Consider the following 27,535-nt stretch of genomic DNA (forward strand, 5'->3'; position numbering starts at 1 on the left):
GGCTCCCCGGTCCCGGTTCTATCCCGGCCCGGTTCTATCCCGGCCCGGCTCTCCCGGACCCGGTTCTATCCCGGCCCGGCTCTCCTGGACCCGGTTCTATTCCGGCCCGGCTCTCCCGGTCCCGGTTCTATCCCAGCCCGGCTCCCCGGGCCCGGTTCTATCCCGGCCCGGCTCTCCCGGTCCCGGCTCTATCCCGGCCCGGCTCCCCGGTCCCGGTTCTCCCCGGCCGCAGCGCGGGGCGGCGGCAGCGGCGGGGCCGCCCCTCGGCCGCGCGGGAAGCGGCCGCCCCGCCCCGCCCCGGCCCGTCATGGCGCTGTCTCAGGCGGGCGCCGAGGAGCTGTCGCCGCGGAGCCTCCAGCGGGCGCAGGTCGGGCCGGGCCGCCGCGCGCAGCGCCCGGGACCGGCACCGGGACGGAGCCCAGCGGGCCGGGCCGGGCCGGGCCGGGCCGGGCGCAGCGGGGTGCGAGGGGAGGAGGCGGGAACGGCGGGAGCGGGTCTGTGAGAAGGCGGGAACGGAGGGAGCGGGCGGGAATGGCAGCAGCGGGGCTGTGGGGGGAGCGGGCGGCGATGGCGGGAGCGGGGATGGGGACCCGGGGCGGGCGGGAAGCGGCCCCGTCCGGGCCGGCGCGGTCGCAGCTGCCCGTGCCCGCAGGAGCGGACCCCGCCGGGCGGCGCCGGGCCCCGGCCGAGCCCCGGGCGGCCCCCGCGGCAGCTGCGCGTCCTGCTGCGGCCGCTGCCGCCCCAGAAGCGGCTGCTCGGCGCCTACGAGGGCGGCGGCGGCGGGAAGAGGCCCCGGGCCGCGTCCCCGAGCGCCCCCGCGGCGCCGCCCGCCCGCGACAGCGACAGCGACGGCGACGGCAGCGATGCGGGGGACGCGGCGCCCGCCCGCGCCCAGGTGAGCGGCGGGAGACGGGCCCGGCGGGCACGGGCCGGGATGGGGACACAGGCTGGGATGACGGGGCAGGCCGGGATGCAGGGGTACGGGCCAGAGCAGGGACACAGGCCAGGACGGGGACACGGTCTGGGATGATGGGGACCACGGTCTGGGTGGGGACATGGGCCAGGATGTCAGGGAGACGGGCTGGGATGACAGGGACCACGGTCTGGGATGGGAACACAGGCCGGGATGGCAGGGACACGGGCCAGGATGGGTACAGAGGCTGGGATGACAGGGACCACGGTCTGGGATGGGGACATGGGCCGGGATATCAGGGACCCGGGCCGGAAGGTGCTCCCCGAGTGCCTTGCCAGTCACATGTTCTGTTAATTAACTCGCTGCACTCTAATAAACAACCCTATTTTAGTTGTTTATAGCTCTGCCTAGTTGTTTGGTTCGTTCAGCAGAACTGGGGGGACCAACCCCTTCTGTACGGCTGTCACCGCTGCTACCTTGTGTGACACCACAGGCAGAGCCTGTTCCGGGGTGACGGGGGTTCCCCCAGTTTGCCTTTTGGGGGTTATTTATTTACTCATCTATTGATGCCATTGTTGGTTGTGGGTAAACTGAACCACTTTGAAATAACTCGGACGCTCCCAGTTCAGAGTCGCTCCTCAGAAGTCTGGGGAGTCCCCAGCACGCTGGCAGACCCAACAGGATGGTAACGGGCTCTTCCTTTTCTAGGATGGATTTTCACAGCTATCGGCCTATGAAAGGAAAAGGCTAAAGAACATTACAGAAAATGCTAAATTCTTTGCTTCCCTAAAGCTGCACGAGGTTTGTATTCTGCCTGCGGTCTATATTCCCTCAGTAACTGTAACACAGGATTTGACCCATCGCTTTTGTTATGAAACCCCTTGCTAAGTGACACGCGTCTGAGAGCCATGAAAACTTCCTGGCGCATCAGGACTGCCTGGACTAGTCTCTAACAAGTTGTTTTTATGGCACCCACTGGGTTTTTTTTTTTTTTTTTTTTTGAAAGGGAAAATCATTAGTTAGATTTATAAGTTAGGAAAAAAACAGTGCTAGTAGGTATGCACCCAGAGCAGAGCCCGTAGGAGCAGGTGGGGTGGCTCTGGGGTAGCCAAACACACACAGAATCATCCGTCACACGGGGGTGCTGGTGTTGGGAAGAAGCTGCTGGACTTGGGCAGCTGGACACCTTCCCCTGCGTAAGATCCAGCCGGGATGGCAGGGCAGCCTGTGCCTGGTAATCCTGTCTGTTTTGGAGACAGGATTTAGCAAGTTAAAGTAATATAGAATTTTAAACACTATCTGCTTGAGCGGGTCGGGTTCTTTGCCCTTCTTTCTGCACTGCTTCTCTCTTCTAGCTTTCTAAAGTTCAGAGTAGATCCCGTTTCTGGCAGCAGTGAGCGAGTTCCTCCTCCTGCCCGTTGCCAACTGGACGTGGTTGGGCCTCGCTGGGAGGCAGGAGGGCTCTGCACCAGCACGGCCCAGGCCCAGGCTCAGGCCCAGGCCCAGACCCAGGCTCAGACCCAGGCTCAGGCCCAGACCCAGGCCCAGGCCCAGACCCAGGCCCAGGCAGCTCCCCTCTGCCCGGCACCTCGGGCAATTCCACGTGCATCTTTCCTGGGGTCTAAACCAGCAGCATAACGCAGGCTTTAAATGCACGGAAGAAAAAAACGGGGATGGAGGCCCCGGAGGTGGCAGATTCTCCTCTCAATGGCACCGTCTGGTGCAAGCGTTCAGAGCATTTTCTTGGCTTCATAAAGAAAACATCTACAGAACATCCAGACGGGCTCTGCTATTTTCCTAAACATCATTTGCAGAAATGAGGGAATTCTTAGTAGCATGGGGAAGACCAGTGCAAAGCAGAAACAGCACAGTTTAATATTTAAAAATCCCCTTTTATTATTGCTTTGTAAACAATTATGATATAGTTTATTGCAGCCTCTAGATAACTTTGTATATTTTTTATTCTTGTTACATGCTTTTCTTAATTCTTTTTTTTCTGCTTTTTAAGTCAGCTGCAAGACTTCAAAAAATTGCAAATAAAGTACAACCTCACGTCACCAAAAGGTAAAAATAACTATGGGATTTGAATCCTTGTTCCTTTGGTGTGTTTTAGCTGGGGAGAAATTCCTCTCTAAAGCTGTGTCTAAGGAACATTATTTTAAACTCTGTGAAATCATGAAAAGGCAGATCTCTAGGTAGTGTCTTTCCCCTGCTGTCCTTTGGGGGGAATATGTCAGTGTGAATATTTCATCAAGTTACAGAAGTTATTCTTTTTGTGATATGTGTATTAAGGCATTTCAAGTACAGATTTGTTTTTTTTTCTTAAAATATTTTGCATGATGGCTAAAAGAAAATAACTGTTAAGTAATGAAAAATGAATAATAAGGAAGGAAATGGAAAAGAAGGAGAGAGAGAAGAAATAGGTACAGGGAGAAAGGATTGCCAGTAAGTATAAAAGATCACTTTTTGCAATGCCAAGCAAAGCAGAAAAAGAGAGGTTAAGTACAAAATAAAGCTGCCTACATGAAAGAGATGGAAAAAGATGACTAGGTTAATGAATAGGAATATGATGGAGAGGGCTGGGAAGAAAAACAGCAGTGGCAGAATGCATTAGAAGTGAAACAAAAAATGTAATGTAATTGCTAAATGAAAAAACCTGCTTTCTGGCTTCGCTTTTGTTGTGTGTTGAGGGAAAAATTAATGTCAGCGTTTCGAGGGGGAGTTTCTACCCGGGGCAGGGAGCGCGCTGCGCGTCCGGCCGGTCCCGCGGCGCGCGCCGCGTTGTGCCGCGCTGCCCCACGCTCCGAACCCTGCAGGGCCAGGCCCAGGAAGGCGGAGGACGAGCCCGTGCGCCGCCGGTCCATGCGGCTGCAGCGAGCGGAGCCCGCGGGGGCGCCCGCGCCGGAGAGCCCGGCCCAGCCGCGCGCCGAGGAGCACGTAAGAGGGGCCCGGCCCGCGCCGCCGCGCTCGCGCGGCTCCGCTGCGCACACTGGTCATGGAAGGGGAGTTCTGCCCTCAAGCTTCCTGAATAGGAGGCTTCTCGGGGTTCACCAAAAAGGAGTCAATGGTCTTTGAACCCACTTGGTGAAACAGTGTGGTTTGGGGTGATCTGTAGGATTTCCAAGCAAAACATGCGTTTTTCAACTGTCCATGTATGCCAAGCAACTGTGCATTCCAAGTTTTATTACTCTTCTAATGTTACATCACTGTAACTTTTTGTAAGGCTTTTTTTTTCCCTTTGAAATATTTACTACCCTATTTTAAGTAGTTACATAGCAACAAGTAAAAATTCTATTGCCCTGGGATTGAAATCTCAATCTTCCACATTTCTGCAGAATAAAGGCATCTCCCTTTAATACAATTCTTCAAGATAAAGCCTGCAGAATATCAGGAAGGATAAACCATGGGGCAGCTATTTGCCTTTGCTGTTGTGTGTCACAAAGTTTATTTACTGTTCAATAACTTATTTTGATACAAACATTTTACTGTTTGTTTCTTGTAGTCTAGTAGCTGTTCTCAGGGTGTCTTGTGTGTGGAGGGTTAGCAGTTCACCCTGTTCATAGATTTAGTTGATTTCTGCTAGGAAAATTACCGGTATCATTCCAGCCTCAGGTTCCGCCTGGACCTGTGTCGATGCTTCCTGAGGATCAGAAGGAGAACAGCAAGGTGACGGAGGAGTTCCTGGCTATGTGGACAAGGATAAGTGAGGTATTGCTAGTTTCAATTAATTACTTTTGAATAACGTAATCTAGCCTGAATTCTGAATAATATCTGTTTATTTTCCTTTCTATCTGTAGATGAAACCTAATGATGCACAAAAGCATTCACGTGACATGGAAAGGTAATCTGAAAACAACATCTGGAAATTGGCTGCTGTGGAGTTCACTCCTGTCTTGGCTAACTGGTGTCTCCGTGACCTGCAGATACGTGGCCAGCCTGGGCAGCATGACGCTGCGCGCCGGTGACGTTAGCAAGGTGGTGAAGGCACGGGTGTGCTCCATGGCCATCCATCCCGCCGAGAGCGCCGTGCTCGTGGCCGCGGGGGACAAGCTGGGCCACGTCGGGCTCTGGAACGTCGTGAGTGGCTTTGTGCCCTGGCCCTGGGCGTGCAGGGGGGGCTCGAGCTTTCCCCTCTCCTGTGGGCAGCACAGGGGACATTTATAACGGACATCCAATTTTGCTTAACATAATGTAGCTTGAACTCCAAGTAACCCAATTCTGATATACCCGTGCTCTGACACGAGTGGTGTATGTGCATCTGTGCGGCTGTGAGCGAGGAATTCGGAGGTGGCACCTGAGACACCAGTGCTGTAATGGCATAGACCTGCACGGGAGTTGCAGCTTGTCCAGTTGAAGCAATGGAATTCTGAAGCTGTAGGATCTTGGAGCTCCAAATTCTTGGAGCTCTTTTGGGCTGGAGCGCTCGTGCAGTGGAGAGAAGGGTCCTGGGAGGGGACGCGGGCCCGCGCAGCAGCGGTGCCCGTGGAGCTGTTCTCCTGCAGCACCTCCGCACCCGCTGCTCAAACGGGCTGAGGACACTTGCAAAACGGAGACGCTCCTTAGGAAATGGCAATAATTGGGAGAAATACCTGTAACGGTTAGCATCTGTGTCCATCCAGTCTCAATTGTGTTTTTCAGGACTGTGAGACTGAGCAAGGAACACACGTCTTTATCCCACACAATTATCCAGTCAGCTGCATGCATTTTTCTCCAGCTAATCCCGCGCACTTGGTGTCTCTGAGCTATGACAGTCTGCGGTGCGGTGACGTTACCAGGGCTGTCTTCGATGAGGTGGGTGTTCCCTTGGATATTCTGCAGACTCCTTAGGAATCTCTTAGCGTGCACTCCCGTGAGGTCTTAATTTCACTGTACCCAAATTACTATTTGTCGGTTGTTTTGGTAATAAGAAAGTTGAAAATTCCATTTCTGCGAAGATAAATGAAGTGTAATGAACATTATGAAATGTGGAGAGGCGTCCTCATCTGTAAGCGATAGTGACAGCCTGAGCACTCCCGATTTCCTTCCTGCAGAGCCACTTGCAATTTCATACTGAAATTAATTTCATGTCTCCTCACTTCAGCAATATGTGCCTCTCCTTTCTGAAGAGAGAACCTCTTAAAGATAGTGAATGCCAGCAGTCTGAAGAGCTAAACCTTACAAAAAGCCATCACGAAGCAGAGGCTGCTGTTCTCAGGCTTGCCGGAGCGGCTGCCGTGGCTGCGCGCGCTTTGGTGCCTGTTTGCTGCCCTGGTTTGTTTTTGGACAGACATGTCTGCCTTCATCAGGCCCCCAACATTAGAAAACATAACCGGCTGCAGCGGTTTAATGCTTTTTTTTTCCAACCCCCTTAGAAGCACCATAGTCTTATGGCATCTGCAGGCCAGCCAGCTACTTGCAGTTGGTGACCAAGGGAGCCAGGAAATCCATTCCTGATCCCTGCACTCGCAGGAGTCCGTGCGGAAGGATCCTGGGAGAGCCATGCTCTTTTCCTGCCCTACCTGCCTTGTGCCAAATTACATGGCTCTGTGACACCCCTTACAGAATTACTGGCACTGCAAAGAAAAAAGCTGTTCATAGGGATCTTGTAAACCTTTTACCAAGTTCGCGGTGTTTTGCTTTCCATTTGGCTTTGTTTTGGATTGTTAATTATCTCCTCTGTGAAAAGCATGCTAGTGTTATGAAAAGGTTACCTAGATGAAGAGCTAAGGCTGCAGCTATCAAATTAGGTAGTATTCATTGATATTTTTAGAGTATGAAAAACTGAAAGCATTGTGGTTATTATGAATAATGGAGTGGTTTGCAGCATCATGTCCGTTTCATTTTGGCCTTTCCTACGCTCAGATTTGCAGAAGTGAGGAAAGCTTTTCCTCCTTTGACTTCCTGGAGGAAAATGCCTCCACGCTGCTCGTAGGACACTGGGATGGAGCGGTGGCGCTTGTGGACATGCGGACCCCGGGGACGTCGGCAGAGCTCTCTGCAAACATTGACTTCAAAAGGACGAGGACGGTCCACGTTCACCCGGTGAACAAGCAGTATTTCCTTGCTGCTGGCGCGCTGTACGTACCTCACCAACCTGCACTTATGCTGTGCTTTAAGTGCTCCATTTGCACCAGGTTTTGCAAAAGTCAGCTAAAAAAGGCCTGTTTGGAGAGCAGGATCAGCTGGGGAGGAGGACAGTTTGTCAGCCTCAGGATATAGTCAAGACTTTGTGGTCTTCTTAGAAAGCCAGTTTTTATGTCTAACCAGAAGTAAGAAGTGATACTGACTTCGGTTTACCTATTGGTAAGGGGTTTGAAATGGGCTTTTGAGTTAGCGAGTTGTTTGGAGAGAAGAGCACATCACATTAACAATAACTGCTGAAACTAGATTGTAAGCACAACCTGCATAAAACCTGTGCTGATCCCTCGAGGATGTTCTGGTGACCAGACAATACGGCTCCGGTCGTGGCCTTTGTCCCCCCGCGACGCGCTCTTCGCGCTGTGTGTTCCAGGGACGTCCGCGTTTACGACGTTCGGTGCCTGCGCGCGCAGGGGAACGGGCCGGTGAGCGCCCTGCAGGGCCACACCAAGAGCGTCGCCTCCGCCTATTTCTCGCCCGTCACCGGGAGCCGCGTGGTGACCGTGTGCGCCGACGACAAGCTGAGGTGAGGGCAGGAGGAGCCGCCTGCACGGGGACCCGCGGCGGGTGCCTCCTGTGTGCACACTGCCATCGGTAGCATTTGATTTACTGGACTTTTGCATAGGTATTTTTAAGGTTGCGTGCTCTTTTTTGTTTTTTTTTTTTCTTTAATTCTCACTTTCATAGAATGCTTAAGGTTGGAAGGGACCTCTAGAGGTCATCTAGTCCAACCCCACTTTCTTTTGGAACATTTAACAGCAGTGATATATTCAGGTGCTGTTGGACTTAAGTGAATGGATAATGACTATGAACACTGTTAAAATGCCTGAATATATTTTTGACTGTTGTAGCTTACAAAAGAGCTAGTGTTTTCATTTTTTAATGTTTTCTGCCATTTGGCCATTAAAACTGTGTTGGTGCATTGGGTTGTATTTTGAGAGACCCCCTTTCTTTTTTCTGCTTTGTCAATTTGTGACTACAATTCTGCTTGTCCAGCCATGTAAATATGTAGTTGCCTCTGTGTATTGGCTGAACAGGTGTTTGCAAGTCCTAAATGGCACCGAAGAATGGGAGGTACAACCCGGGGGGCCGCGTTAATGGCAGGCTGAAAATCAGGCCCCGCGCGGATGTGACCCTCAAAGCTGCCACAATCACTTCTGGAAAGGATGAACGTGCAGATAGTGTAATGGTCACAGCATTATTACACCTGCTCTTAATTAACGTGTCTTTATTTTAAAGGATCTATGACACCAGCTGTTTGTCACCGACCATTGGAGCTCTCAGTACCGTCAGGTAAGCTGAGCCCTGGGATCACACTTGAATATCACAGGGTTGCTTTTAATGTTAAGGAGCGTGTTTTTAGGTAGAGTCCCAGCATCTGCAAAACAATTTTGTGCTGTAAAAGGGTGAATCATGGTAGGTTTGGAGTGTTTTGAAATGTTTTGGTTTGCCGCTTTGGTGATTTGGTTTGTCCTACTACCGAAATATGCAACCATCGTGTTTAAATACTTTTGGTAGAGCCAACCACACCTGACAAAAGCAGTTATTTATCATCTTGCTTTGTTATGTCTTTGTTCCATCCCATTGAATGGATCTGCCTAGCACCATTTGTCCAGCACTGATGGTTTAGGAGGCAAGAAAGGGGAGATTAGGCAAGAGTGACATCAATGACGATTAAAAAAAATGCATTTGATAAGAAAAATACTTATCCCTTTCTTTTTCTCCCCTTTTATTTTTTTTCCAAAGACATAACAATAACACAGGACGCTGGCTGACTAGGTTCAGAGCAATCTGGGATCCGAAACAGGAAGATTGCTTCGTGGTGGGCAGCATGGCACGTCCAAGACAAATAGAAATATATCAGGACACGGGAAAACTGTTGCACTCCTTTTATAATGTTGATTATCTTGGTTCCGTGTGTTCCATTAATGTTGTTCATCCCACTAGGAATATCTTGGTGGGTGGCAACTCCAGTGGTCGCCTTCATGTGTTCAAAGAATGAAAATGTGGAAATGTTGTGCAGATCTTTCTTCTTTTTTTTTTTTTTTTTCCCTTTTGCATGAAAGTGTTTAATTTGCATTAAACTTTTTTGAGATAACTATTCTCTCAGGATAAAAGTGTATTTTGAAAGCTTTAAAATAAAATTTCTAAACTGCATCTAACCTTTTCTTCTGTAATTAAAAAAGATATTAATCGCACTATGAGAGCACTCAGTGCGTGACTCAACACGAGCCCGGCGCGGTACGGCCACGGCGGGCCCGGTACGGCCACGGCGAGTGCGGTACGGCCACGGCGAGCCCCGTATGGCCATGGCGAGCCCCGTACGGCCACGGCGAGTGCGGTGCGGCCATGGTGAGCCCCGTACGGCCATGGCGAGCCCTGTACGGCCACGGCGAGCGCGGTGTGGCCACGGCGGGCCGGGCTCTGCACCAAGTGCCCTGTGCTTTCACAGGGGCACTAACAGCAGCAATCTAAATGCGCCGTGAATCTCAACGCCTTGGGATCGCACGGGTACTGCGAGGCGGCCGCGCGCCCACGCGCTGACCCTGCAGCAGGGAGCGGTGCTGCTGCCGTGGAGCGGGCCTAATCCCGTTTCCCGAGTCGGTTTTGCCAGAACGGGATGCTTTTCCCCCGCGCTCTGCAGGCCCTGGAAGCAGCATCCTCGGCTGGAGCGGCTGGAGGGAGGACGGGGCTCGCTGGGCGCTCTGTGGAACTGCAGGCATTACCAGTCCCACTCACTGCCCCATGGAATCACGGCCCCATGGCCGTTACCGCTCCCGCTTACGGCCCCGCGGGCAGAGCCGGGGCGGCCCCAGCCCCACGCGTGACGCCCCACGCGGCTGCTCGAGGCCGAACCCCCCTAGGCCAAGGAGCGTTTTCTGGAGTACAACATGAACCCTGACACGGCAAGCGCTAACCAGCCACTTCCGTGCCTTACCTAGGACAAAGCCACCAACGCTTGTTTCCATGATATTTAAATATTTATTTAAATTTAAAAATACTTTTCATGGCACCAATGATTTTATGCTAACTAAGATATTGAATATGTAGAAAAAGGTACAGTTTGAAGGAAAAAATGTAACTTACAGTATTTGGCACATGAAAGGTTAATTTCTAGAGCTTTTTTTATGAAAACTAAGAAATTCACATTTTCAGGTATTTTACCGTCTACTGCTTAAAGATGCAGTATGCTATTAAGAGATTTCTTCTGATAAGAATCTGTGGAAACAGCATTTTAATATAAAGACAGGTAAAACTAACAGGTAGTGAAACACAAGACAACATGGGACATACAGGAAAAACATACAACAAAAAGTTATCAGTTCTCATGATATTACAGTAAAATGCTGGGTGAAAACTGCAGAGGTAAACTAGGTTTGGCATTTATAGCTAGTCTAAAAGTAAGCTGATGTAAAAGATTTTTTTTTTCAAGGTCAATATGTCCTACGCTGTATTTTGTTTTAAAGGACGATGTCTGACGTACCGAGGGGTTAGCGATGCCGGTGTCACGGCGCGGCGGTGCCGCTGCAACACTGCATCTGCAACCCGCGTGGAACATGGCAAGTTGGAGACTATCACTCACTGCATAGAAACACCATTTACTACAGACTGAGGTAGGAACACTACACTAGAAGTTAATTCTGCTATGTTGCATAAAACGGTATATCATGTAAAAACCTACGGTTCATCTCCTGGCAGCAGGCGTAACGCGATCTGCCTTTCAGAGAGTTACTCGGTGTATGCAAACCCCGTCTCAGCTTGCGCGGTGATCAGATGGCTATGGCTACGGCTGGAGCGGTGACACACAACTGCTTTGCTGTTAGTTGTTTTTCCCTGACGGTCAGTAGTTAAAATGGACTTTATTTATTGCAGTGACAAGCTAGCAAAGTCCACGGGTCTCGCCGGGCCCGGCGGCAGCGCCGCAGCGGAGGGTGGGCTGTGCTCAGAGACAGCAACGGGACAGGCAGCTTTAAAAACTGCAGCTATGGCCCCAGCTTATGTGAAATCTCTCCCTGAGATGAAATTAAACTTGCTCGTCGGTTTTAATTTACTTTGCTAAAAGCGTCAAAACTTCCCAATTAAAAACTTCCTACGACTAGCTTTTATTGCTCCCTTTGTAAATAGAGTGTTATGCTGCCCAGGTAACTAAGGAGTATAGTGTTCATGTTGCAAGTAAAATGAATTAGTTTTATTTATGTATTTTTGCTCGAGGATAGCTAGGTTAATGGTTGCCCATTGGCTTCTCTCTCTCTCTCTTTTTTTTTCACCCCAGTGTTACCTCCAATTCTGTAGTTCTGGCCTTTTTACTTTCAGCAAAGTCATAGAATGATAGCTCCGGTCTTTATTCCAAAACTAGTTTATGGGTTAGTCTGATGCTAGGTGTCCAGTCTACAAAAAAAAAAAAAGTTTATTCCCAAACCATTTTCTCCACTTGAATCACTTTGTACAGTGCGCTCCGTTCACCAATCCATAAAGTAAAAAAAGACTTGATTAGCTTCGATAACAAAATAGCATTTTGTTGTTAAAATATACGTCAAAACAGTCTCTTTTTTTTTTTGTACAAAACAAGGACAACTCTCTGAGGCCCAACGTCTCCCTGCTAAAGCCAAGGTGGTCACTACTGGCTACGCACTCGGGCTTTGAACCCGCCGGTGCCGGCGCCTGCTCCCGCGCGGGGGCTCGGGCACCGCTCCGGGACGCTCGGGAGCGCCGCGGGGCCAAGGGCAGAGCGCGGCGCGCCGGGGCGGCCGAGGAGGGTCACTATTCCCGCTCGCGCTCCCGGCGCCGTCCCGGGCATCCCGCAGCGCCACGAGGAGCCCCGCGGCACCGGGGCGCGCGGAGCGGGAAGGGCCGCGGCGGCGCCGGCCTCGCGCAGAGCGGGCGCCGCGGCTCCTGCACGCTGCGGATTCGGGCAGGAGCCAAACACGAGTGTTGGAGTCACGACTCAGTAGCACCATTACTGAAGCTCCTGCATAATGCGACAGCTCTAGCGCCTCGGCGGCTGGCCGAGGCTAAGACAAGAATCAGTAGTAATAGTAAAATAAACTCCTCTCTTTATTTGATGCTTCCAAAGTCATACACGCAGCTACGAGAATCGAAATTAAAACCTGCAACTTTTCTGCGGGCTCCAAGGTAGGAAACGGAGCAGCTGGGTGTGATAGGAAAGAGGGTCTGCAAGGAAATGTGTCTGATCGGGTATGAGTCTATCCCTTTCTTCGGCTCGGAAAGAAACGTCCTAGGCCGCACTGTACTTTGAGTCATGAAAGAAGGACTTATTGTGTGTGCCGATGGTGCCACAAGGGTCCCATTGCTGGGAACAGGTAGCCGGGATCTTCCGAGTCCACCTGGCTAGTTAGGAGGAGACTCCTGCCTTCAGGTGTCAATGAGCAGGTTTACCACGGAGCGGATTTTGCAGGCAAACCATCGCCTGAGGGGACAAAAGTATTGATAATGGAACTGTTCAAACTCGGGGGTCTGGCGAATATCACGGAAAAAGGCAGTGTCAAGGTCAGACTCGGTAAGGATGATGAGGAGGAGGAGCAAAACAAAGAGGAGTCCAACTGTCACAAGGAGCAAACGGAGGACACTTAAAACAAACTTATTCACCTGTTCGGCCTGCGCCCCGCCAGCGCCCGGGCACAGGGCGCGCAAGGCGCCCGGCTCCTCGGCCTCGGCCGCCGTGGGCGTGCTGGCCTCGGACTCCTTCTCCTCCTCGATGCTGCAGGGCGCCCCGTTGAGGTGCCGCGCGAGCAGCAGCAGCTCCAGGCTGTGCTCGGCCACGGGCGTGGGCAGCACGCTGTCCGCCGGGCTGTAGTTCTCGTCGGCGATGACGGCCACGCGCTCGCTGCTGTCGGCGCGCGCGCCGCGGCCCGCGCCCACCAGCGCGTCGCCGTGCGAGGCCGAGCGCACCGGCGTCGAGTGGGCGCTGTCGCGCAGCGACTCCAGGCCTGCCGGGGGACGGGGACGGGGAGGAGGAGGAGGAGGAGGACGGTGGGCGGCGCTCGGGACACAGCGCCGCGGCCACCGCCTCCCCCCCTTACTTATGAGCTCGTTTATTTATTCATTTGTATTATACTATTAATATAATATATAATATATGATATATTTATTATTTGTCTATATTTTAGTATATATATTTAAATATATATATATGTGTATGTGTGTATATATCTGTGACATACACATATCACAGATATATCTCTATATATCCATATATCTATGTATATCGCAGACTCCCAGGCTGGTTGCGGGTGGAAGGGCCCCTCCAGGGCTCACCCAGCCCACCCGCACGCGGAGCAGGGGCACAGGGCGGCATCCAGGAGGGTTGGAGATCTCCGGAGCAGGAGCCTCCGCAGCCTCCTGGGCAGCCTGTGCCAGGCTCGGGCACCCCCCAAGTGCAGAAGTTCCTCCCCACACGGACGTGGAACTGCCCGTATTTCGGTTGTAGCCTTTCCCCTTGTGCTGTGGCTGGGCACAGAAGGGGACATCGCCCATTTGGGGACAGCGAGGGGCTGCACGAGCAGCTCCACATGGGGCTGCAGCGGGGGCCGTGTCCCCACGGGAGGACGGGCAGCCTGGGCGCCGGGACGGCAGCGCGACCGCGGCGGAGGAAGTAACGGCTCTGCGGGGCGAGAGCTGCCGCGGCTGCCCGGCCGCGGCTGGAATTAGCGCCTAGCGGCGCGGCTGGCAGGGGGACCGCGGCCTGGCCACGCGCCCCGCGCCGCGCGGGGCCCCAGCGCGGCCACCGCCACCGCCACGGCCACGGCCACCGCCGCGGCCACCGCGCAGAGCACGCGGCCCCCGCGCCGGGACACGCCACCAGCCCCCTCGGCTTCAAATTCCAGGGATTTCCTACAAAAACGGCCCTCCCCGCGCGCAGCCTCGTAAATGTCACAGTGTCACCAGCTGCCCGGCCAAATCCTGGCACGGGTCGGGTTACGGCGGCCAGGGCTGCCCGTCAGAGCAGCTGCTCTTGCCGGCTGGGAATGGGGACCCTGCTCCTCCCGAGCACCCCCAGGGCCCCCGGTCCCCCCCAGGGCCACCAGACCCGGGGCCACCGGCGCGGGGGAGTCCCCGTCCCCGTCCCCGTGGCGTTACCTGGGGCGGGCGGCGCGCGGGGCCCGGCGGGCAGGGGCAGCGCGCCCAGCGCCCGTGCCAGCAGCCGCGGCCCCAGGCCCAGCACGCGCACGCGCACGTCGCGGCAGCAGTGGTTGATGAGGCGCAGCTGGACGCTCACGCGGGTCCGGATCCGCACCAGGCACTTCACCATGGCGGCGGCGGGGACGCGGCGGCTCCCGCGGGCGCCCGGGCGCTGCTTCGGCCCGCGAGGCGCGAGCGACGCGACGCAGCTGCCGGCGCGGGGGGACAGCCCGGGTCACGCGTCCCGTGACACCGCCTGGCGCCTCCCCAGCAAGGGCTGCGGGTGCTGCCAAGCGGGCGGAGCGGGGCCCTCGGGGGCCCTTTTGTCACACACGAGTGTGAGGCGACAAAAAGCAGATTTTTTTGGCCGGTTCTGGTGAAGCCTCTAGCCCATTTCCTGAAGATATTTTAGCAGACGTGCTTGCCGGCACGATGCTCTAACTCAAGGTAAACGCTCAGGAAAATAAACGCAAGGGACTAGGGAATACAAAGGCGCTCTCCTCAGCGGAGTCCGAGGGCCCACGCGGCCGCTTTGCGCCCGTCCGGGCACGGTGGCACCTGCAGCACGGGGCGCTCCGCAGCGCCGGCGCTTGGAAGAGCAGCCAGAGCCGAGGAAGGTGGACGGACCCAGGGAATTCCCAGGGAACGGGAGGCGTTTCCAAGGTGCTTCACCCCACGCGGGTGCCCCGGGGCGCCCCGTGCGCGGCGCAGACGCGGCCGCCCGCTCACCTTCCATGATGGAGATGTGCACGGCTCTCCGGCGCGTGCGCGGGACGCTGCTCAGCCGCGGCCCGTGCGTGATGGAGGGGCAGCTGCGGCTCGGCACCAGCCCGGCCCTGCGGCACACGGAGCGCGCGCTCAGCGGGGAGGCCGGGCGCGCGGCCCGCGCGGCGCCGCCGCCGCCACCGCTCCCACCTGTGGATCTCCGGCGGCTCCCGCTTGATCTTGGCGCTTGACTCCATCACCTCCTTGGCGACGCGGCCGCTGCGGGGAGGGCAGCCGTGAAGCAGCCGCCGCGGGCCCCGCGCAGGTCCCCCCCAGCCCTGTCCATGTGGGAGGGCAACGGCACCTCGGAGCGCCGGGAAAACTCACTCTGCTCCCCGTTATCACCCAAAAACACCCAACGAGGGAAGCGTCCCCAAAGCGCCCCCCTTCCACCCGGAGTGCAGGGCGCTGCAGAGAGTAATGGGAAAGGGAGGAGCCGGTGCTCCCGTAGCAGGGGCCTTGGGAACATCCGCGGTGTCCGCGCTCGCGGCGGCGCTCACCTGTATCGGAAGCGGCTCCCCTTGAAGAACAGGTTGCTGCTGGACACCGTTCGGACCTGGCTCGACTTCTCCAACCTGCAAGGGCACCGCGGCTGCATGACGGCGCTGGCACCGCCTGCCCCAGGGCTGCTGGCCGCGTTTTGGGACGGTTTTTAACGGGAATGGCAGCGATTAGCATGGATCGCTCAGCTGCTCCTACCGAGGCCTCGGCCTCCGTGGGATGGGGCTGTCCCGGGAGGTGTTTGCAGCCACAGAAACGGCCGTTTCCCGGCTCCAAGGCCGGTGGCCCTGGCACAGACGAGAACCCACGATACAAACAGGGCCATGCTTATGGGGCAGGGCCTGTCCCATGTCCCACGGGGCATGGGGACATGTCTCCCTGCATGCACCAGCAGAGAGGGAGGGGACACGGCCCAGAGGCCCCCCACGGGCCCTGGCCAGTGGGACCCGGTGGCACCGCGGTGGGGGATCTGGTGGCATCGCAGTGGGGGTCCCGGTGGCATCGCGGTGGGGGACCCAGTGGCACCGCGGTGGGGGATCTGGTGGCATCGCGGTGGGGGACCCGGTGGCATCGCGGTGGGGGACCCAGTGGCATTGCCACTGGTGCAGCGAGGCAGAGCCCAGGAGCCGCCGGGAAGCACCAGGCCGCGCAGGGAGAGGGGCCGGGCAGGGGCGGCTGGCGGCGGCGCGTGCCAAGATGCGGCTATTTAGAGCCCGGCAGCGGGGACGAGCTGGTGACAGCGACCTGCACCCTGCCCAAGGAGAGCGGGGACACGGGGACATCGGCATGTGGGGACACAGAGATGACGAGACACAGGAACACTGGGATACAGGAATGTGGGGACACAGGGACAGGGGCTGACGCTACCAATCTGCTGAAGTCCTTGTCCTCCTCCAGCACGCGAGGAGGAGCTGGATGCAGAGACCCGTCCTGGGGACTCAGCCGTGGTGGGCGAGAGCCACCAGCCGCAGCGGGGACAGAGCGGTGTCCCCCGGCCCAGCAGGACCGGCCCGTCGACCCCGCACACGTGTGGCCACGGCCACTGCGCCGTTGGTCATGAAAGGGGCTTGTAAAGCAATAGCGCAATTTCACTTCTTGTTAATATAATGAGAAATGAAACCTGCTGATTGCAGCTGCTGATTGCAGTACTCCCAGGGAGACCGCACTGCACGCCTTATATCACAGACTGCTGATTAAAATAAAGCTCATTACAAAATACAAAGCAGTCTATTTTTAAGCAAAACACAGAGCACTGTGGTAAAATCAACACCCTCCAGCAGACAGGTGGGCCATCAAGTCCACGAGCCCTTGTGCAACCCGTGCTGCCCTCTGATCTGACCCTTTCAGGCAGTCTAATTAGTCGAATGGGAGCAGAGCAGAACACGGACTTGATTAGCAGGGTAAGGGAGCTGCACTTGTGTCTTTGAGGCAGAAAGGCGGCCGCGCTCTCCAGCCCCCCTGCCCCGAGCTCCGCACAGATCCGCTCTGCTCCGTGGAGCCGCTGGGGCGCAGGGAGGGGAGCGCAGCGGTTTGGGCCAGCACTCGTGTCCTTGGCCCTTGGGCCGCTCCTGGGACTGTCCCCGTCTCTGTGCTGGGCAGCCAGGACTGCCCGCAGCAGCGCAGCACGCGGAAAGCGGGGATTCCTTGGATGCAGGTATCTGGATGTGGGGACAGGGATGGCACCTCGGCCCGCAGCACCCGCAGGGACCGTTCAGTGGCATCGCCACAACCCCGATGAACAGTCTGTGGTGAGCTCCCCTCCCTGATCCTTTCTGCATTTTGCACCAGTAACAAACCTCTTTCCAAACAGATTTCTGGGGGGTTCTGCGTGTTTACAGCTCCACACGTGCGGGACGGGCTTTGCAGAGCGCCCCAGGGCACTGCTGTGACTTCAGGGGGGTCTCGGCACTGCGCTCAGCTCCCACCGATCCACACGGAGCCATTCCAGAAATCCCCCTCGGACATTAGCAACAGTCCCTGAGCAGCCCCTGGCCCCGCTGCTGCCCCGCGTCTTTCCGAGCGTCTCTGCAGCACCGCTAGCTCTTAACACGAGCAGAGCCCGGGCTGACCCGCGCTGCCGGCACGCACACAGCACGGGGCGGCTTCAGCATTGGAGTCTTCATCTCCACATTAGGGTTTGCTGCAGCTGGGCCTGCCCCAGGCAGCGGGTGGAAGGGGCGCCCTGAGCTGCTGCTCCCTTGATTTTGTCTGGGATGTTCGGGGGGTGGTTGCTCTAGGGGGATGATACCAACCCATGGAGGGACATTTCACACAAAATGAAACACGCGGCTGAACGTCCTTGCGCTTACTTGTAAAAAGCCTGGTTTTCTATCCCGCACTTCCAGAGGTGCTTGCAGGCTTCTGGTGTTGGAGCAAAATAGGTCAGGACGATTTTCTTTTCCTACAGAGAAGGGGAGGAAGCCGGTGCAGAAACGGGTGAGCAGAGGGCAGCACGGGGAGATGTGGAGGGTGCCGGGGCTGCGGGAGCTGCAGGGACGAGCGGGAATCCTCCTGCAGGACCTTGGGAACGCGGCTGAGCCCACGGAGCCGCCCGGCCGCGCCGTCGAGCCCATGTACCCGCTGCCCCAGCCCCTCCGCGCTCCCCAGCGCCCGGGAACGCGTTGGAAAGGGACCAGGAGCCGCAGAGCCGCAGCGCGGCCGAGGCTGGGAGGGATCCCCCAGCGCAGCCCGGGGTGACGGCGCTGCACGGGGATAACCACGGGCACAATATCCAGCCCTAAACCCAGCACGTTGCTCTGGACGTCCCATGGACCTGCGAGACACCCACGGCTTCTGCTCTGGAGACTACTGCGACACCAAAGTGCCGATGTTTTAACCCGAGAATTTGCGTCTTTAGCCTCTCGGGTCAGGCTGCTGAGCTCCGGGGCATGGGAGCACGGACGGAGCCGGGGACAGCGGCACGGGGACAGCACGGGCCACCGGCACCGTGGGCCTGGCTACCCCTTCACGCTGCTGGCCTGACCCCCGTGTCCCAGCAGCCGTGACGGCACTTGGGAAGCGGCACCGCTGCCGGCTGCCTTCCTGCCCAGTGCATCAGAACACGGCTAATACGTTGAGGCAAAAGATAAACACAGGGGTCAGCAAGGGCCGAGGTCAGAAAATGCACTCACCTCTTTCTGACTTACATATAAATAGAAAGTCTTTCCTTCAAACTTCATCTTGGTCACCTCATTCCTGCAAGGAGAAGAGCAGAGCGTGTCCCGGGCTGCGCTGCCCGCGCCCCAGCACCCCAATGCCCGGCCCCGCAGTGGCCACGGGCGCAGCTTTAGCCAAATCATCCGTTGGAAGCTGGGAGCTAGGAGGTATTCTAGGCCGGGTTTCAAAACCACATTTTTTTTCCATTAACGCTTGTAATCATCTTCTCTGGGTAGGGGGAGGACAGCGAGGCCAGGAGCGGCGCCGGGGCCACGCACGGGACAGCGGCGGCTCCTGGCACCGTTGCGGCTCCTGGCACCGCGGCGGCTCCTGGCACCGCGGCCCGCACGCACCGGGGCTGCCCCGTCCCGCAGGGACGCACGCGCCCGCACCCCGGCACCCCGGCACTCACCACTTGATGAAGTGAACCCTCTTGTTGCCCTGCAGGACCACGAAGCCGAAGGGGGTGAAGGCCAGGAAGGCCGCGTTCCCGGACACGTCCTGGAGGAGAGAGCGGCTCCGCGTCACGCGCTGCGCGCGGCCGTGAGCGCAGGGCCAGCCTGGCCGGGCGGCCCCGGGCTCCTCCGCGTCGGCGCTGCCACCAAACGCGTTCCTGACGGTTTCACGGAGGCCGCGCAGGAACCCGCAGCAGCACCACGGAATGGCCCCGTGCAGGCGGATGGATGAGGAAACTGCGATACCCCCAGCGCCAGCACTGGTACCGATTCACGGGTAAGGGACAGCAGTGGAGACAGAGAGTGCCCCACGTACCCGCGAGCCTTTCGCTGTTAATTAAACTGCAAAATGGTAAAACCTGCTACCGGCTCCCCAGCCCTCTGCCCGGCTGGCGGCAGCGCAGCACTTCAACCACAGCAACTTTAATTTAATAAGGAATTTAATGGTAACAGCTGGACCCCGGGAGGCGATGGCTAAGCGCACGGGTGCTCGCACAAGGAGCACGCAGACCCTGGAGCACAAACCCACACCTGCGCACACACGGCCGCACACACACACCACGAGCACAGCTCCGCTCGCTTTCCTGCAGCCATCGAGGCTCTCCTGGGATCGGGGGCACATCCCAGTCCTGCTCCTGGTCCCTTGTCCTGCAGAGCCTCAGCCACAGCCTGTCCCCTAACCCGGAGCACAGGGATCGTGCATGGATCACGTTGGAAACAGCAGCATCGCGGTGCAAGCGGGGGCTCAGCGAGCACTGGAAGCCCCTAACACGGCGCAGAAACAAGGGCAGTTCCTCCACGTCAACCCGCTCTCTGCTACGGAACCGGAGCCACCATCTGTCATCGTCCCCGCAGCAAAGGCCCTTCTCGGACCGAAGGACATCGCAGGTCTCCGTCATCGCCCCCGCTCAGGCCCGGGGCTCCCCTCGGCCCCGGTGCTCCCTGCTCCGAGCAGGAGGCAGGAACGCCGGGTTCGCATCCCGTGGGATGCGCGCGGGCTCCGCCGCTGAGCTCGCTGCCCCGCGACGGCTCCCGAAATCCGTGCCAGGCTGCGCGGGGGGTGGTTCTCCTGGATACATCTCCAGGATCCGAGGGGTGAGCAAATTGGTTTCAAATCCAGATTAGATCAAAAATCCATCTTAATCTGCCCAGGGCCAGGAGCAAGGAGCCCTGAACCTCAGTACAACATCCTTCATGAAACGAGACATAAATCCCCAAGTAAGGAGGGCTGAAACGCCCTGCGACAGATCCTGAGACATAAGGAGGTGCTGAGGACGGGGACGGTCCCTGGCGCCCTCGGGAGGACGGTCACGGCTGCACAAAGGGACAAGGGGACCTGGGCGCTGCTGCAGCCTTGGCCAGAGCTCTGCAGCTCCCCATGGCCATGAGACGTGAAGGACATGAAAACCACGATTAGCTTAAAAAAAAAAAATGATGCGAAGGGGATGCTAAACATAGAAGGGACCGCGGGACACGGTCTGCATCAGTGCAATCCAGCCCAGCACTTCTGAAATGTTTTAAATATTAACAGCCCATCTGTGCTCGCCAGCTCCTGCCCGGCACTGGCTGGGCCACTCTGTGCAGCACAGCCCCGCTCCGGCGCGGAGGGTGCACCGAGGACACGGGATGCACCGGGATGCAGGATGCACCAGGTACACGGGATGCACTGAGGACACGGGACACACCGGGGATGCAGGATGCACCGGGAATGCAGGATGCACCAGGTACACAGGATGCACTGAGGACACGGGACACACCGGGATGCAGGATGCACCGGGATGCAGGATGCACCAGGTACACGGGACACACCAGGGATGTAGGATGCACTGAGAGCATGGGATGCACTGGGAGCACAGGATGCACCGGGATGCAGGATGCCCTGAGAGCACGGGATGCACTTGGAACACGGGACGCACCAGAGATGCAGGATGCACTGAGGGCACGGGACGCACCAGGCACCCAGGGTGTGCTGGGGACACAGGGTGCGATGGGGTCACAAGACCCGTGGGGACACGGGGGGACAGGGAGCCTGCTGGCAGCCCCGCACACGCTCCCCTCGGCACCTCGGAGCTCTCTGCTTCCCAAATGCAACCCCGAAGGGACACTCAGCACCCAGCAAAGGTTTCAGCAAAGCCTCGTGCTCGGGCATCGCTCGGGAGCCGCCGCTGCCCCTTCAGCTCGGAGCGGGGCCGAGAGCAGCAGGAGGGACCGAGGTGCCCTGTGGACTCCCCCGCCCGCGAGCCCGGCCCAACTCACTGCAAAACCGGCAGCCCGAGGGGACCCTCCTTGCGGTGCATCCTCATCCACATCCCACATCCATCTGCGTGCGACAGGATTACAAGGGGCCGCACGGAGCCGGCCGCAAGGACATATGCAGTCAATAAAGAGCCTTTCAAACAGCAAACTAGATTACAGGCTGGGGAGGAATATCGAGTCAGACTGTCTGTGGAGATTAATATTTGCTGCCTTCTCAGACTCATTACTGACCCTGTTACTGCCTCCAAATTGCAGGGTTTTGCAGCAGATGACTCGCCAGTGTCCTTTGCAGCTGTCTGCATGCAGAGACACTTCCTGATAGCTCCTTATAGCTTCCTTACATACTCCTATAGCTTCCTTACCTTCCCTTGCAGAGGGATTTCACAGCAGTCCTCACTCCCCTCAATGCACCTATTTGCATTTAAGCACCCAAGTCTGGCTCTCGCCCCTGGCTGGACCTGCTGTGGTCCAGGTTGCTGCCTTGGTGGCCATCAGCGCTACCCTTGCAGCTCGCTGCCGGTGATGGGGAGAAATCTAACCCAAAAAACCCACTTTCCGAGGAGCTTTACCTTGCAAGGGTGCGGGTCAACTCCGTAGGTCTCCAGAGTCTGGGCTTTCCGCAGAAAATTTAACTCCGACGTAGCTGGTGTCTGGCCACTAGCAGAGGCAAAGGAAGGAAGCAGGAAGCCGTGAGAGCCGGGAGAGCCTCGTGGGCTCCGCGCGCCCGGCCTGGGGATGCCATGGTGTCCCGAGGAGCGCGCCCGCGTCCCCAGTGCGAAGAAACCCAGGGCTCGAAAAGCGACGGGGGTTTGCAGTGCACGCAGCTCCTGCCGCCGCGCGCCCCATCCGTGCCTTTCCGTGCACGTCGGGTCCGTTCCGCTCTCCTCGCGGCTCCTTCGCTGGGACCGGCTGCTTTCCACGCGTTGCAGCGCAGACCCGACCACGGCGCAGCGCGAGCGCCTTGCAGAGCCCCTCGAGGGGCCGTTCTCGCCGCCGGCGCGCGGGGCGAGCTCGCAGCGGGACCTGGCCTCACCTCAGCTCCGTCTTGTGGATCTCCGCGATTTTCCTCTCCAGCTTTTCCGAATGCTTCGGGAAGAACTGGAACTTGGAGCTGTAGCCTTCCGGGTGCTTGCCCGGGTCGTAGTCCCCAATTTCCGCTGGCGAAAGCAAGCACAGGTGACAGACGGGTGAATATCGGGTGGATACGAGTGACCGCGCTCGCTGCAGAGACGCGATTCCCGAGGGCGGCAGGAGGCAGCGGGACACGGGGAAGCCGCCAGGATGCCGGCGGCAGCTCCCACAGCGGGAGGAGATGACCCCGCAGCACCCACGGGAGCAGGGAGGGGACGGCGTCACCCAGGAACACATCACAGCAGCGATGGGTGCAGGACGGAACATGGGAAAACCCACTGCCTGTTCCTGGCCCCGGCGGAAGCGCGACTCGTTTCCAAGGCATTAACTGCGCCAGGGAATCCCGCTGCTGGCTTGGGCATCCCCGAGCAGACGGTCACCGTCCCGACCAGACTAATTCCAATTCCTCCCGCCGTTCGCCAGGATTCCCCAGGAGCTGCTCTGCTCCCGCGGCGGCTCGGGAGCCACCCGGCCGGTCGCACACGGGGACAGGACGCGGTCCCGCTCCCCGGACACAGGTTGCCCCACAGGGGCCCTGGAGCCCCGGCTGGAGGCTGCTCCAAGCGTCAGGGCAGGAGCCTCCCCGCGCAGGGACCCGCTCGGCGCCGCTGCGGCCACAGCTTTCCCGGCGGTGACAAGGACAGTGCCAAGATGTGGGCGGCCTCCCTGGCACCCCCGCACCCTCAGGGAGCCTCTGCCCTCCCCTCGCAGGTGACAACGCGGGTGGCCGTGGGGCACCACGGGCCGGTGCCACGAGCCCGGAGCGCCCCGCGGGTCGTGCAGACGCTCCAGCCCTGCCGGCACGTCGGTGTCACATTAATATTGATGCCTGAGCAACGCCGGGGAGGCTGCTCCGAGCAGGACCGGGGCTGCCCGGCCGCACACGCGGCCCCCGCGCTGCCGCCGTGTCCCGGGATCGGAGCCCTGGTGTACGTGCCGCAATGCAACCAGTGCTCAGCACGAGGAGCAAACCTCCCCTGTCACAGCGCGTTACCTTGCAGGATATAGGCGGCCAGCAGAGCGGCATCCGAAGTCTTGCAGAGCAGGCGGCCATGGTAGAGGTCTCGCTTGATCTGCAGGAACACTAAATACCTGGGGGGAAAGAGGGATTCCATCACTACGCAAGGTTAAACGCCCCAGCTGGGCGGTTTGGACGGGCAATATCTGCAAGGGCCTGCGCTGCCCTCCTCGCCAAGCAGCCCGTTCGCAGGATGCTCCATTCAGAGACCGCACGGTGCTCATCCCCAGCGCCTCCCACGGCAGGGCTCGGATTCAGGGCTTCTGTCCTGCCCGCGCCTGCGGGACACGCTGGAAAACTTATATATTTGAATAAACTTAAATGTAAGTTATGGCCTGGGCTGTATCACGCAGCAATGCGTTTGGGAAGACCTGATAAAATGTGAGCCATACAGCTAGGCAGCAAAACAGAAATTGGAGTGCTTAGAAATATGTTTAAATGCTCAAACTCGCTCTCGGTGGTATCTCGGTCACGCTTGACTTCTCAAGCCCTTTTTTATGATGACAAAACCCACTAATTTTCACAGATAAAACGTATTAAAGATAAATCCGGTCATTAAAGACCACTCTCACACAGGGCCCTGCTTCTGCCCAGCACCGCCGGGAATAAGAGCAGCATCAGGGCCGCTCCATGGGATAGGGACAAGCCGAGCCCTGGTTCGTGGAAGGGGGAAGAGCCCTCGGCTGCATCCCTGGCGGCTCCTGCTCCATGTGGACCTGCCGCTGCCTTCCAGCCCTCCCCACCAGCCTCGGCTGCTGCACACGTTTGCCAACCTCCGATCAAAGAAAAGACACGTAATTAACACCCCGTACGCATAGTTTAATGCCCACATAATAGCTGTCATTATTCAGAGGAGACGTCTTTGGCCATTTCACATTTAAATTAAAGCCTAACGACTGCATGGGGTGGCTGTTGCTAGGAGTTAGCATGAAATCTGCAAACTAAATAAAGTCTCGGAGAAAAAACAAGATGCTTCCGAGTGAAATCTCTCCCAGGACACTTGTGGGATTCTCCCAGAAGGTGCGGGACAAGAAACCCATCACCTGCCACATGTCCCGCACCGCGGGATGTGGGGACACTGGGACGTCCCCGGCAGGGCAGCCCCGGGCACGGCCCTGGGCTTTGCTGCTCCCCTCTCCTTAGCTCTGCATGGCAAAACGCATCCCTCCATCCCCTGCTTTTGCTCTGCTAGCTCCTCTGTCCAACAACACCACAGACACCTTGTTAACGCAAAGCTAAAGGAAAAACGGGGCCTAGAAATATTCTAAATACACCTATAAAAGACAGCAAAATCCTCTCTCATTTGCTGCCTGCAAAAATAGATTGGAAATCCAAAGACTGAAATCCTGGAATATATTTAGCTCTTTCAATAAGCCTACTTAATTCTTGATGTGCTTAGCAAGGACCTTAGCTATTCGTTCAGAATATTTAATGGCATATGGGGCCTGTGCGCTGCGATTCTCCAGATGCCACTGGAAAAACAACCCCGAGCTCAGCAGGGCCCGGATGCTCGGGGAGATTGAGAGCTCCAGCCAAGGCAGCGAGAGTGACACGCGGTATTTGTCACCATTTAATGGCTATCCGGGGCCAAGAGAAGGTCGGAGGTCCTTTAATTTGCAGTAGCTGGCTGTCCACGGCACAAAATTACATTTGCAGTCTGCTTTGAAGGCAGAAGACAAAGTTTCTGCTACTTCTCTTTTTTTCCTTTTTTCTTTCCTTGAACACGGGGCTTCCTTGCTCGGAAAGGCAGCGTTCAGCACGTGCCGCAGGCAGAAGCGAGGGCAGAGGGCGCGTGGCTGCTGCACACACAGAAACGTGTTGGACACATCCTTATCTGCCCCCAAACCAATTTCTTTACAAAGTCCTGCTCATCCTCATTGCCTGCACCACGGACATTCCTCCTTTTCTCCAAGCTACCACCTCTGCAGTTGTGTGTCCTTCAGCACAGGAAAACTAGAGCCAGGGCATAATCAGGGGTAAAAAATAGATATATTTTCACTCCTCCACATGTTGTTTCTCTGGATCACCTTACTACCCTTGACTTTAACGAAATAAACCTGCTAATTTATAAAAACAGATAGGAGAGCGAAATACGTGACTCCTGGACGGCTTCCTGCTGGAATCTCCCGACTCCTGGGCCATGGCGACCCAGTTCCCGGTGGCCCGCGGCCCAGATAGCCTGGGATCCTTCGCACTGATTTGAAAGGTTTCTTCGAGTTCTGCAGATGGCCACAGTCCAGGAGCAAATGGGGTCTGCAATGATCACACGAGGGCAGTTTTGCAGCCTTGGCGAACTCGGGACGTCCTCGACGCTGTCACCTCGGCAGGCGGGCAGGCACAGCGGGTATCGCAGCCAGGAAAAAGCAGCCAAATCGTCTTAAAATTATCACTCAGCCTAACAGAGCAAGAGGCGCTGCAGGAGCCTCCGCTCGGGCTGCCGGAGGCCCCTCCGTCCTCCCGCCGGGCATGGGGACACCGAGCGGTGTCACCCCCGGGCACGCTGCGTCCCACGACGGTTCTGCAGCTGCAGAGCCCGCGGGGCACCAGCCCTGGGCACAGCCGGCGCTCCAGCCCGTCCCTCTGCTGCCCCCGGTTTGCAGCTCGTGCCGATGGCTCCCCCGATGGCACACGGGATTTCAGCGCTCACCGGACGAGCCCTCCCAGACCCGTCGCACCTGCAGATCCCAAAGCTGCAGGCTCAGGGACAAGGCGCAGGCAGCCCCTTCCCACGCGGAGCATCCAGCGACTCCGCGGAGCCCCACGTCCCCAGCCGCACGTGACACAGAAAAGCCTGAATTAAGATCTCTGCTTCTGCATTTTCCCACACCAGTACTCTTATTAATCTTCTCCCTAACGACCCCCAGACCTGGCAAAGACGATTATAAATTATTTGCAGTAATAATGGCAAAAAGATCCCCAAGGGAAATTCAGAGAGTTTTAGCAAAATTATTAGCACAGCTTCGTGGTGCCGAGGACGGGGCTCGCCGATGGTGCATGTGCTGTTCCGGTACCCAACTCCCCGACCGGGTTTTGTTATCCGAGATGTCCATGAGCTTCCCCCGAGCTCTCACATCCCGCTCATCACCTTCCTCTGGAAGGAAGAGCAGCACGAACAGCCCCTAAAGATAGAAACTGGATAAAAGCAGCGCTGGCTTCTTGCATCACAGTTTATCATCTGCTTCCTCTAGAGCGTTCACTCCCCTTGATCAGAAAGGGACGGGGACAGGTATGTCTGGGGGACTGCAAGGAACCTAGAGACATTCGGACCATCCAAACCAGCTCCAGAGCGTGTAGCAACTGTCTGAGCTAGGGGGTATTCAAGCAGCCACAGTAACAACATCCTGGGAATGCAGAAAGCAAAACTAGGAGCAAAATGAACTGCTCCTGCTTGGCTCTCCATGCACTAAGCTCACCACGCTGCACCACGGAATTCCAGCTGGAAAGACTCCAGAGCGCTATGGGCAAAGGGGAATATAGAGCACGAGAAGGGAGCGTGTGGAGCAGAGGGGACCCGGCGGCCGCGGCGGGACACGGCCCTGGACGTCGCTGCAGGACGCGCTGCCCTCGGAGCGCTCTGCTCGGGGACCTCCCCGCGCCCGCACGGGACCCAATCCCAGCACCCGATCCCAGCCGGGCTCCAAGGGATCCCACACCCAGCGTTTCCTGCTGCGTCCCGGCGGTGCCAGCTCACATACACGCGGGTTTGCCCGGAACAGCGCGTGCCGCACGGCAAACCTCGCAGGGCGCCGCTGCAGGCAGCGGCCGCGCGCCCGCGCCGCGCTCACCTCGTGATCTCCTCCTTCAGCGCGGCGGGGTCCGTGGGGTAGAACTTCACGCGGAAGCACATGGTGAAGGGAGGCTGGGCTGCGGGGAGAGCAGGGTCACGCGGCGCCGCGGGACGGGGACGGCGCTCCCTCCTCACCGACGCGCGGGGAGCCCATCCTGGACCCCAGCGCGGGCAGGACGGGGCAATCGGGGACACTAGGGGACACGGGCGGCGTTCTAGAAGCCGTACTTACCCCTCATCTGCTTCACAACCGACTTGGTAAATTCCAACCAATGCTGAAACAAAAGAGAAAGGAA

At 57.4% G+C, this 27,535-nt stretch overlaps 2 protein-coding genes across 5 annotated transcripts in view; one reads left to right on the top strand and one right to left on the bottom strand.

Annotated features, from left to right (window-relative positions):
- Window positions 1-307: 307 nt before the first annotated feature.
- Window positions 308-9,059, top strand: WDR76 (WD repeat domain 76). The gene is given in 13 exon segments (XM_088523231.1): window positions 308-367; window positions 653-877; window positions 1,595-1,714; window positions 2,922-2,977; window positions 3,730-3,850; window positions 4,520-4,621; window positions 4,711-4,754; window positions 4,837-4,990; window positions 5,552-5,704; window positions 6,755-6,969; window positions 7,404-7,556; window positions 8,270-8,323; window positions 8,777-9,059. Coding segments are annotated over 13 exon segments (1,713 nt in total). The 3' UTR covers window positions 9,033-9,059.
- Window positions 9,060-12,063: 3,004 nt separating this feature from the next.
- FRMD5 (FERM domain containing 5) overlaps window positions 12,064-27,535 on the bottom strand; it is a 47,612-nt gene continuing 32,140 nt past the window's right edge. The window contains exons 3-15 of one of the 4 annotated variants that reach the window (XM_088523447.1): window positions 27,472-27,514; window positions 27,238-27,316; window positions 23,429-23,526; window positions 22,337-22,460; window positions 21,873-21,960; window positions 19,005-19,093; window positions 18,583-18,631; window positions 17,746-17,837; window positions 15,436-15,510; window positions 15,086-15,154; window positions 14,900-15,006; window positions 12,638-12,978; window positions 12,064-12,458 (exon numbers count right to left, since the gene is read on the bottom strand). In XM_088523447.1, the coding sequence (XP_088379573.1) occupies window positions 12,411-12,458; window positions 12,638-12,978; window positions 14,900-15,006; window positions 15,086-15,154; window positions 15,436-15,510; window positions 17,746-17,837; window positions 18,583-18,631; window positions 19,005-19,093; window positions 21,873-21,960; window positions 22,337-22,460; window positions 23,429-23,526; window positions 27,238-27,316; window positions 27,472-27,514 (1,302 nt within the window). In that variant the 3' untranslated portion in view covers window positions 12,064-12,410. Of the gene's footprint in view, window positions 12,979-14,899; window positions 15,007-15,085; window positions 15,155-15,435; window positions 15,511-17,745; window positions 17,838-18,567; window positions 18,632-19,004; window positions 19,094-21,872; window positions 21,961-22,336; window positions 22,461-23,428; window positions 23,527-27,237; window positions 27,317-27,471; window positions 27,515-27,535 lie in introns of all 4 variants that reach the window. The other 3 variants (XM_088523377.1, XM_088523489.1, XM_088523328.1) reach the window with 3 other exon arrangements.

This window comes from Tinamus guttatus, unplaced genomic scaffold (genome assembly GCF_059628265.1).
Source record: "Tinamus guttatus ecotype Peru unplaced genomic scaffold, ASM5962826v1 Tinamus_guttatus_pri_ptg000004l, whole genome shotgun sequence".
Lineage (NCBI taxonomy): Eukaryota > Metazoa > Chordata > Aves > Tinamiformes > Tinamidae > Tinamus > Tinamus guttatus.